This window comes from Pithys albifrons, chromosome 1, assembly GCF_047495875.1.
Source record: "Pithys albifrons albifrons isolate INPA30051 chromosome 1, PitAlb_v1, whole genome shotgun sequence".
NCBI classification, from domain to species: Eukaryota; Metazoa; Chordata; class Aves; order Passeriformes; family Thamnophilidae; genus Pithys; species Pithys albifrons.
The window spans coordinates 66,498,659-66,510,000 of NC_092458.1; the positions used below are offsets into that span (position 1 = coordinate 66,498,659).

General features: G+C 49.5%; 1 protein-coding gene across 1 annotated transcript; it reads right to left on the minus strand.

The window, feature by feature from the left end:
• Positions 1–200: 200 nt before the first annotated feature.
• Positions 201–3,841, minus strand: PDX1 (pancreatic and duodenal homeobox 1). Its single transcript, XM_071571199.1, has 2 exons — positions 3,445–3,841; positions 201–639 (listed from the first exon to the last, which is right to left on the minus strand). Exons 1-2 carry the CDS (start codon positions 3,839–3,841, stop codon positions 251–253), a joined length of 786 nt encoding a protein of 261 aa, XP_071427300.1. The 3' UTR covers positions 201–250.
• Between the last annotated feature and the right edge of the window lie 7,501 nt (positions 3,842–11,342).

Consider the following 11,342-nt stretch of genomic DNA (forward strand, 5'->3'; position numbering starts at 1 on the left):
TCCGGCCCCACGGCCCACAAAAAACCCCTCCGTGTAACAACTGAACATCTTCCATTTGCTTTTCGAAGGACGCGAGCTTTGGAATAGGGGCACCGAGTTTCCCCGAGGGAAGGCGGGAGAGGGACGGCACGGCATGGCACGGCACGGCACGGCACGGCGCGGCACGGCGGCGCGGAGCCCGCGCCAGCCTCTCGGATCTTTTGCCGGTTCCATCCTCTTCCTCGTCCCGGGGCTTGGGGCTCCCCGCGGCTCACCGAGAGTCCTGCTGTCTTCTAGGGACTAGGGTGGGGGAGAGAAGGTCCCTGGAGGCCCCCGAAGGCAGGTTTCCAGGGGGACACGGCTGGAGATCCTCCTTGGTCTGGATCTCCCCGGAGGACACCACGCAGTCTTGCTCGGGGTCGGTGCTGTTGCCCGCACCTCGCTTTTTGTCCTCTTCTTTCTTCCACTTCATCCGGCGGTTCTGGAACCAGATCTTGATATGCCTTTCGGTCAAGTTCAACATGACAGCCAGCTCCACCCGCCGCGGCCTGGAGATGTACTTGTTGAAGAGAAACTCCTTCTCCAGCTCCAGCAGCTGTGCCCGCGTGTACGCCGTCCTCGTCCTCTTGTTCTCCTCTGGTTCCACTACGTAGGAGCCCCCTGGAGAGAAGGGAGAGTCAGCGTCGGCCCGCCCGGCTGCCCCATCGGACTGAGAGGGGCCACATCCCGCACACCTGCGGGGCACAGGGGACACGCGGGGAGAAGCAAGCGGGGGCAGGGGAAGGTCTCGGGGAGCTCTCCGACTGAGCACAGTGAGGTGGTGCTAGTGGGGGCAGTCACAACTGCTGTTAAATTATTTTATAATAATTTATTGTTTTTAACAATAATTTGGATGAAGTTTTCAGAAAAGTGCCGTCCCATGAGCTGCGGGAGATGCTCAGGTGCCACCGTTTGCGTGTCACCGAAACCTCTGAAGGGCTCACGGATACAGGGTTGCAGTTGTTCAGAGTTGTGTTTTAAAAAAAGACCAAAAAAACGAAAAAACCCTCACAACCCACCCGGAAAAAACCGTTACTATACGCACACGAATCAAAACAAAACGAAAAAAATTAAACCCTCAAAAATACCCAAAACCAAAACCAAAAACTCCAGTAAACCAACGCACCAAAACCCCCACAAACCTCTAAAGTAAAGCAATAATAATTGGTGGGCTACCGGGCCTGCAGCGGGACCGTGGCCAGGAGCGACCTCGCAGCCCGTCCATTTCGACAGGCTGGTGAAAGTTTGGGTTTCTTATTCCCGTAAAAAGCGGCAGCAGGAGTGCAATCGCCATTCCCAGCGCGGCCGCCGCACTCCTGCCTTGGCACTGGGGCACGAGTGGTACAGGCCGGCCCATCGAGAGGGGTCGGAGACGGGCACTGAAACTCAGGACCGCTCTAGCCAGTGCTAGAGCCCAGCTGGGCACGTTTTGGGGGGTGATATCATCTGTGGGGAACAGTGATCTAAACAACTAGAATGATAGAGTCATTTCAAGAGAGCTACGCGGACTCTCCTACCGCTCATCTTCCTATTCCCATGATTTTATACAGTGTTTGTAAGTATGAACTTATGTATATAAACTTAAAACCTATGTAGATAAACTTACTTATGTATTTAAAATATATTTAAACATATATGTAATGTTTACAAATACAAACCGATACGTGTGTGTATGCATAAATATATAGTAAAGTCAATGTATGTATGTAAATCTAAACCCATGTATAAACCCCAAATGTATGCATTTGGTTGTATCTGAAGAAAACATTGTTCTGTTACTATAAAATAAACTCGTCCTACCGGGAAGGCGGAACGCCCAGGGTTTGTTGGAGGCCGGGCCTCGGGAGAGGGCCAGCAAGCCCCGGGCCGGCGGCAGAGCTCGGAGCCGGGCACGGCAAGTGGCACCGGGCCGGGGTCGGCCGCAGCCTCTCTGGTCGCCTTTACCAGGAAATAATACCACAAAGCCCCGCGGCATCCATGTACGCCAAGGATTTCCATTAAAAATAAACCCTCGAGCTATATAGTTTGCCAAAAAAGCAATACAGAATTTGCCGGGGTCTGGCTCCGAGCGCGGCACAGCGAGGGGTCCCCTTTAGCTCTGCGGGCGTGCTCCGGCAGGAGCGATCCGGTGGTGCGTGTGTTGCACACACATCGCACGGACCGGGTAATGCATGGCCCCTGCCTGCACCTGCCGGGAGGGCTGGGGAGAACAGCTCTTCCACGAGGGAAGTTTCTCTTTTTTGCTGGTTTTGTCATTCCTCGGGTTCAGGTGACAGAGAAAAAAGGTGGCGTTCATAAGTTTGGCGCCTTTTTTTTTTTTAGATATTGTTATTCCTGAAGTTCATTCAATTCAACTATCTGATTTTCTCTCTTCCCCTCCCCACCTCCTCCCTGGCACAATCTTTGCCACCGTGTCCGTGGCATGGGACAGCATACTCTTCTACCGACAGCATGCTCTTCTACCTTTGCCGGCAGATGCGCCTCCCTGGCGACTGGGGACAGCCACCTGTCCTTCCTCGGTCTGCCTCATGCAATTCCTAAGCTATTTCGTGGTGATTTTCGTACTCTGGTCCTTTTTTTCAACTGTCTATTTGAACAAAGCCATTAATATAATATTTGCCGTATAGGCGTGACGGAGGCGCAGGACACGATAACATTGTGCAGGCAGAGACAGAAATATTGTTGGGCAGCGGAACTTTCTGCCTAGATAGAGTTTCTTCCCCTCACTGGCAGCTCTGTTTCGTTTGTGCATTGTTTTCCTTGCCCTGGTTTTTTTTTTCCTCTAGGAGAGGTGCAGTTACGACTAAAACCCTCTGGGAAGCAGGAGGAGTGGGATAGAGAGGCCAGAACGGGAGATGGACTCTGCACAGAGGAAAGCCGAGAGGCAGCAGAGAGGGGATGAGCTGCCCAGGGGGCTCGGAGGCTGCCCCGTGACCCTGCACGGCGGGCGCAGGAACGCGGGGCAATGGGGCTGTCCCCTGCCCGCCAGCCCTGCCTGGCGCTCTCCGCCTGCTTCCCCTCGCAGGTTGTCTCCGCGGCCCCGACCTCGCCCTCTGCGGACCTGGCGCCCGCGGACGCATCGTGCTCGGCGAGGCAGCAGCGCCCGGGAGGCGCTTGCACATTGTCCCAGCTTGGCCACAATTAGTTAATTGGTGAAAAATAATTCGTTAATAATTGCTCAGGCACAGGGAGCGGCGAACCCGCCTGCGAGGACTGGAGTACCGGCTCCCTCCCCAGCGTTCAACCTCTGCGGTAGCAGACCCAGAGCAGTGTGGCTCTGGGGGCTGGTGGGGGTGAAGCGACCCTCCGAGACCCCTTCACAATACATCCGAGCGGTGTGAGGAGGACCAGTGCAAGAGAGGGTTCCTGTCCGTCGAGAGGGACAGAAACGGGGGGGCAGAGGCAGAGGGAGGCGGCGGGGCTTACCGGTCCACTGTCCCTTCCAGGCGTGCGATTTGGTGGACTTCATCCACGCGAAAGGCACCTGCACTCGGGGCTCCTCTATAGCTCCCGTGTCCGCCCCGTCTGCGAAAGGCAGCGCGTCCTGGTGGGGAGGAGGAAGATGAGGGTGGTGGTGATGATGGTGATGAAGGTGGGAGACCCCAGCATCCTCAGTGATGGGGGGCACCTCGTAAGGTGAAATATCTGGCGGGCTGCCTTGCTCGAGAGTCCCTAAGGCGCTGGGATAAGGAGTCTGTTGCTGCCTGCCCATGTACAGGCACGCTGGGGGACTGGAGTTGTAGTCCTGCGCCTGGGCTCTCTGAAACGCACACGACTCCTTGTAGAGCTGCGCCGAGGCGTAATACTGCTCCTCGGTGTTCATGGCGAACGGGGTCAAGGGGGTCTCGCAGCTTAGGGACACATAGGGCTGCTCCCGCTCTCGGAGCCCGGGATGCCTCTTTGACAGCTGGCGGCCCCGCCAGGCCCCACCGCCCTGCGCGGTTCCCGCCGCCTCCCCATAGGCGCCTCACCCCCACGTGAGCCCTCCCTCAGCCCTTCGGGGCGGGGCGCGGACTGTAAGAGGCTACCTGTGGTGGCCTCGGTGCCGCAACCTCCTTCCCCTCAGTCGGGCTGGCCCCAGAACCCCTGACCCCTCTGCCGGGTGCCATTCCCTGCTTTGGGGTGAGGAGCCCCGCCGCGGGGCACTTGCGGGGCCGGGTAGGGGGATCGGAGGATTACCCCGACGTGCGGGGCGCTCCGGGACGGATGGTACCTAAACACATCTTTTCCCTCTCCTCCTCGCTTGACCGGGAGCGGCTCATCTTCCAACACCCCCCGGGCACGGAGGAAAAATCCCTCCGAGAGCCGAGTACATTCGGCTCCATGCGGGGTTTGGCATCAGCGCATTTGGGGCTCGGGGGGCAGCTCGGCCAAAGATGTGGGTGTCCGGGGACGGGCAGGGGGTGCCAAGGGGGCGCTTCCTCGGGGGGATCTGTGTGTCGGAGCCCTGGGCGAAGGCCAGAACCGGCTTTTTGGCCGTTCACCCTTGCCAGGGGGGATGCGACCGGTGGGGACCACAATGCTATCACCAGAGCGAGAGATAGGCAGTGGATTGTTTGGCCAAGGGGTAAATTTAGGAGCATTCCCCGCGGCTCGGGCTGCAATGTGTTGACCCTCGGAGATAATCTGATCCGAGCTGGTGCTGGTTGACTTGGTGACGAGGCTATGAGAAGGCGGAGAGCTACTGAAAGGGACAAAGATCATTTCCCTGACTCTCTGCGCTCGGCCCGGCCGCCGCTCTCTCTGGCTCGGGCACAGGCACGCTTCCTATCTGCCCGGCCCGCCTCCTCACACCGCCGCTTCCCCAGACACTGGGGCTCCGCCGCTGCCGTCGGGGTGCGCACCCGCGGCTCCGTGTAGGGGGGATGCGGTCAGCTTGGCTTGGCTTGGCTTAGCTCAGCTCGGCTCGCCCAGTGGCGATGCACTCCCTGAGCGGCGAGGCAGAAGGATCCCGGTTCTTCGCTCCTGCGCCCGGTTTCGCGGGATCATAAACCTGCCCAGTCCATTACACATGAAATGAGTTTCCGCTCTGAACTCGCGCGAGTCCCCATCTCTTAGAAAGCACACTGAGCCTTTGATTCAATATTGAGCCATTAAGCGATTGCTTTCCCAAGCCATTTAACAGCAGCTCTTATGGATAAATAAACAAAAAAGGCTGTAAACCAATTATAGTGCGGATAGTGAAAAAGTATTTTATTAGCGGGAATTACCGACAGACATCGCTGCTGTTCGGGCTCCCCGCGCCCGGCACCCGCCCCCTCCATCCCCTGGCATGCCGGGCAGGGTACGCGTCCCCCCGGGGCCCACAGCCAGTGTGCGGCCAGAGAGGACATGCATCTCCCTTAGTGCTGGTTTCCCCCGCGCCAGGTCAGCACGCCCACGCCCGCGATGCTTCCACTAGGGTCTCTTGCAGACACGGCTGTCCTTTGATCCAGAGACGTCTTGTACTCCCACCTCAGCCCAGCACGGCAGCCCCTTCCCCAGAGATCTGCTCCGGGGAGCACTTATTGCTCTGGGTTTTCCACGGGAAACCGACCCGGTCAAACAAACGCGACACCATAAAACCCAGAGCAAATTGATTCATCTCTAGGGAGGACCATTACCCGGTGTCTTAATGCGGTCCTCTCTATATAACAAACGTTTCTAAACAGAGCAAACACTTCCCTCTCCAAAGCAAATGAATTTCGTATAATTTAGACCTAATTCCCTTTCATTCTGCCTGCATGAGCAGGCGATAAGGACACGCTTTGCCGTTCTAACAACAAGACCGCGAGCTGCAGTGCAGGAAAAGGCCCCCACTGGGTATCCCAGCACTGGGGATCCCGACCAGGGCAGACCCTGGCGGTGGTGGTGGTGTCCGGCAGCCGGGGGTCCACGGGGCGGGGAGCCCGAACCCAGCTGAAGCTCTAGCCCAGGGATCTCCACTGCCTGCCTCCTCATCCTCCCGGGATGCAATCACCGATACTTAAGATACTTGAGTCCCTCCACAGCTGTGGGTTCCCAGGAGAAGCTTATGAGCTCTGAATGGGTCCTACTCGAGCATCCACCTGATGTGGAATATGGGTGATGAAAGAGACAGGTGAGAACGATGGGAACGGCCAATTGGCCCTACTTGCCCCAGAACTGGACTTCCTGAGTGCTATGAATGCTACAGTACTCAGATGATTTTTTCACACTTTAAGTCTCCCCTGAAACCTTTTATTCTCATATTCAAATGAAGCTTCCCATGTTTCAGTTTATGCTTGTTGCCCCTTATCTTGACGCTGGTCACCACTGAAAAAGTCTGGCCCCATTCTCTGGGATAGTTGTATGCATATATATAAATTCTCATAGTAAACTTGCTATTCCAAGAGATTAAATAAAAATGAATGCATGATTCTGTACCCATAATTGAAGGATGGTGGTGATAGCAGCAATGTAAAGTAGGGCAGCAGATTATGATTATCCTCAACATAAATGGAGGAACTCAGATATTCGAGCACCAGTAAAAAATGTTTCATGTACTCAGCTGTTGCCATCCTACTGTAAGATCACATAATAACTGCACTGCAATACTTGAATTACCATATTAGATTCAAATATGTTTTAAGGACTTGTTAAGATCTGATGACATTCCTCTATCCTGGTGTTTGCCTGACGAAGCAATCTGCATGGTTAAGTCTTATTCTGTATTATATGAAGTCTAAAACTTCACAATATAATACAAATCTCTTTGAATGGGCGGGGATTTGCAAAGCAAAGTCACTTACTCAGTGTCATATCTATGTGGTTTTATAATGTATGCCAACATATACAACATGCCTTTTGAAATTCAAGGGCATCTGCAATGTCCTCACCTTTAAATGGTTACTATAGGGGCTTAGTGTGAGTCACTGTATTTTAGAAGTTGGCCACTTCTTCCCCAGTACTGTGTGACAGACATCACTGAAGGCTGCTGAGTCCAGTGAAATGTAGAACCTCCTGGATGCAGTATAAATTATTTCCCCTAGGAAAGTTGACAGTAGCATTTTGGTTGCCTTTCAATACAAATAATTTGTGAATCCCTACTCAGTTATCTCGTCTTCCTGTTATGACTGATGATAGTTTCTGCATTCCTTCCACCACCCTGACTGTCTGATTAGAGTATAAAATAGCAAGGATTATAGTTCAGTTACACTTCCCTAAAGTAACCTGATTTGATTTTCTATATCTGTATAATATTTAACAACTCCTCAGTGCTCAACACCTCTTCTCCAGTTCACAATTAGACAGAAGTACTGAAGGTGAGCAAAACATATTCACAATAATCTCTTTTTCAATCTCATCTGTGCTCAAACCAACACAGGAAAACTATCCCTGACAAGGGACTGAAGTGGGAGAAGTTGACTGGGAAACAGAGCTTTCCCAGGGATTGATTTTTAACCCCCCACCATGGCTGTATCTAGCAAAAAGGTAACCTTTCACAAAGCTGGTTAATAATCAATAACCATGTGAAAACAAATCTGTCTTTCCCTCTCAGCACTAATGATAAAAATGAGAGCACGAACTATTCCACCTGCTCTAAAAGTAAGACTGGTTCATCAGCTGGGGGTTTTTTAGCAAGAAGCTTTTTTAGGTCTCCAAGTGATTCAGCATCACCACACAGCCGTTTCAGTTTGCTCTTCTCACTACGCATCAGCTTCTTCATACTGCAGGTGTGGGCCACAGCTTGAATTGCAGGAAGGCATGCTTATGTAAGCCATTTTGAGTAAGACACTGTCCAGCAAATACATAGGGAAGTAGCCCTGGGAAGGCTTAGAGTAGTAGAGAGTCTTATATGTGTAGTCTCTTTTTACACTTTCTACTTCACGTATTTTGATTTTTTTTTCCCATCTCCCCCAGTATTAATGATTTCATTTTCTGGTACGGTATTTCTTATCACTAGGGAAGCACAGTGTTGTCTTGTAAGAAGAGTTGAGGAATTACTTTTGCATACTGTGAACCTTCCCACTGAAAACACAGCTCTTTCATGTTGTCTGCCTCACACAATTTTTTGTTTTCTATTCAATGTTCGTTACACCAGATGGGAGTAGGGAAAAAACCCTAATATGTAAACACATATATATATTTATTCAGATAGTTACAGCTAGAGGAATTCAGGACAGAATCTTAAACCTGAAAGAACACCTCCTCCTATCCCTTGTTTGCTTGATTTTTCCCCTAGACTCCAGGCTCTTTGAGGCATGCCAGGTTTGGAGCTCAGACAGAACCTGGCCATGCAGGTGGCACCTGTCAATTCTCACCACAGTCCTCCCTTCTTGTTTGTCCTTTGTAACTTTGCTGGACTTCGACCATTTGAGTTGAATTTTTCCATTCTGTATCTCTGCTTCTCACCATACACATGGGGAAACTTTCCTTAAAATTGTTTGTACCGATATGAAAGTGAAGCTGGGAAACTGTGATGCATGGCCGCTGCCTGTGTGGGAAGGACATGGAGTTGTTGCCTCCTCTGCATAACTCTGAAAACAAGAGTGACCATGTATGTCTGATTCTAAACCAGAGCAGAGGAGTGGAATAGCTGACACCTGGAGACAGCCATCCTACACAGAATTTTCCTGCTCTGTTTTCTTAGCTGCTGTGTTTCTTTGCTAGATTTAAGTATAAGTCCTACTGAAATGTCCCCCAGCAATGTCCTTCCAAGCCAAACTCTCTGTGCAAAGCTGCCTACATTTAGTCAAACTTTGAACTGCTGCACAGCATACGGGTTCCACAGATATGTCTTAAAACTTATCAGCTAAGTCCTTTATAACTTATTTACAATAGCAAGAAGATTCCTGCCCTGGACCCCAGGACTGAATGTGAGCTAACCACGTGGCAGTTGTGATATTGAGCTCAGTAGCTGAAAAGTTGGGTGATATTCCTCATGCTCCATTCTCCCGCTGTGGGCTTGGACATAAGATGCTCACCCTTCAGAGGAAAGCATTTTAAGGTCTAAGTTTGGGCATGCTGCCAGCTTGGGTGAGATCCAAGAGTGCACCAACTAGACTTTTTTACACTTCCCTGTCCATGCCTACAGGGAAAAACGTGGGTATAGAGATCAGGAGAGAAGGAAGGTGTGTTCTTATCAGCCTTCTGCCCAAGTGGAAAGCAGGATCTGGATTGAGCTACTGGGTGTTGTAGTAAGTCTGATCAAAGGGAAATAATGTAACCTTGATAAACTTCTTGCTTTAAATTTTCCAAGAAAAGGTTTTCAGCTGCCAACACCTTGCTTTTCTGGGTGACTGGTCTGCAGCACCTTGAGGTACTCCCAAGGGATGGGGAAGCTTTTGAGGAGTCCGGTTGTGAACACCCAGTGCCACAAAAACTGGGCTTTGGAAGCATCTTGACCACCTCCAGTGCTGTCCACACAGGCTTTTTCTTAGCTGATGGATCCAGTAACAGTTCTGAGCACTTCTAGCATTATCACACTTGACCTAATGTGGATTTCAGAAGCTATTTATAGGGTTGTGCAGTGATTGAAATCTATTTGAAAATCAAGGCACCAGATTTCATTCTTCCCTCCATAACTGATACCACATCAGCCCTGGTGGTGCTATGAATCTTTCAGACTCCATAGAGGGAAGCATTAGGAAAAAGTCCAGAAGGAAACCCACCCCTCTATCCTTTTAAGCATGAGCACTATAAAATCAGCTGTGAATAAGTCTTGAACTCAAGATCCTCAGGAGGCCAAGGATAACAAATGCAGAATTCTTTTAACTGTTTGTCTATAACATTTTGTAGAAAAGAGAAGAGGGCTGGGAAAGAACAGGAGGAGGGCAGCAGACAAAATGTCATGTGAGAGTATGTAGATGTGGTATCAATTGAAACTTTTCAGTGAACTTCCTTGCTTGCAATTCCTTGACAGGGTAATACACAGCAATGGGTCTAGTTCTTATTTGTCTATCCAACCAGGGAAGAGAAACATATCTACATATTGCATGATCATTCAGTCATTAACATAAGTTGAATTATAAATATTTAAATAATTATAGATTTTTTTTAAATTAAAAGACACCTGCCTTAAGAAAACTTCTTAGGACTTCTGATGTTTTAAAAAATTAAAGACAAGAAACCAGATTTTTCTCACAGGTAATTCACCAACACAAAAATTAGCTGAACCAATTAAATAATTTAGATTGCTCACTTGCTCTGCAGCAATGACCACTGTTTTCCTCTGTATATAAAATAAACTAAATATTCACTGTGAAGTATAACATTGCCTAGCTTTGGTTATTTATGTATAATTTACTATTTTACATGCTAAAGATTCATGTAGCTTTGCGTATTTCCATTTACCTGCAAAACACCTCTGCTTGCCTTTCTTGCCCCTTGGCTTGCCTTGCCTTCTCCCACTTTCTCTTGCATTTGCTTTCCCTTTCTCTTTTGCTTTCTCTTTCTCTATCTGAATCTTCTTAATTATATTTCCATCTAGCATTTCCCAGTCCGTTAATTATATATTTATTTCCTTATTTTGTATATTATTTCTGCCAGGATTTATATATTTATTTCTGCATAAGATTTGCGAGTACTGCTCAAGTTCAAAAAGCTGTGATTTTTAACATAGCACACTAGAAAAAAATCACTCTTTATGAAGGGATGATGAACTCTACACACATAATGCATATAGATTTGCACATTTAAATGAAAGCTTGACTAGATTTTTATTCACTGAATGATGCATGTAGGTTTTATTGCTCCTCACCTGCACACTGGAAAGCACATTGTCAAATCTTGAAATGATTTTATGTACTTGAACACTACCTGATTTAATGCATTAGATGACAAGGACAAAGACATTGATTAAATGTCCTACCTCAGGTGTCCAGAAGGCTGGAAAAGGTTGTCACCTCAAACTAACCACTGAAACTTTACCTAGCAATCATTAACCCAGTATTTAGTCCAACCTTTAGGAATAACAGGAGGCTTTAAAACGTGGCAGTCAGAAAACACTCTGTGTGATTTAGGAGACTATTTGGTCTTGTTCATTGAGGGAGAGTCGAGTGATAAGAGTCTTTCCTGATTGGTAAGAAATGCATTTGGGGTTGGATCCTTGGAAGGGCATCTTTGGACTCAGCGCTTAGCAAGCAGGTAGAGTGCCCGAGGGTGCACGGTGAGCACGAGTGCTTGCAGTGGGATTGTAAAACAGTGACTTGCAGGGGGATTGTAAGAAAGTCGTTACTCTCAGTTCATTTGAATTTGTAAAGGCTCTGGGCTGGCCTGGACTAACTCTTGACAAAGGTGGTGTTTGCACCAAGGAACGCTTGAGCCAGTAGTGAGAGGCTGTGCTGGGCTTTAAACTTTAAAATGCCACTTGGTGGCCTTCAACA

Coding starts and splice junctions, on each gene's coding strand:
- PDX1 (XM_071571199.1), bottom strand. CDS start 3,841: ATGAACACCGAGGAGCAGTATTACGCCTCGGCGCAGCTCTACAAGGAG. Junction 640..3,444: donor CTGGAAGGGACAGTGGACCG/GTAAGCCCCGCC, acceptor CCTTCTCTCCAG/GGGGCTCCTACGTAGTGGAA.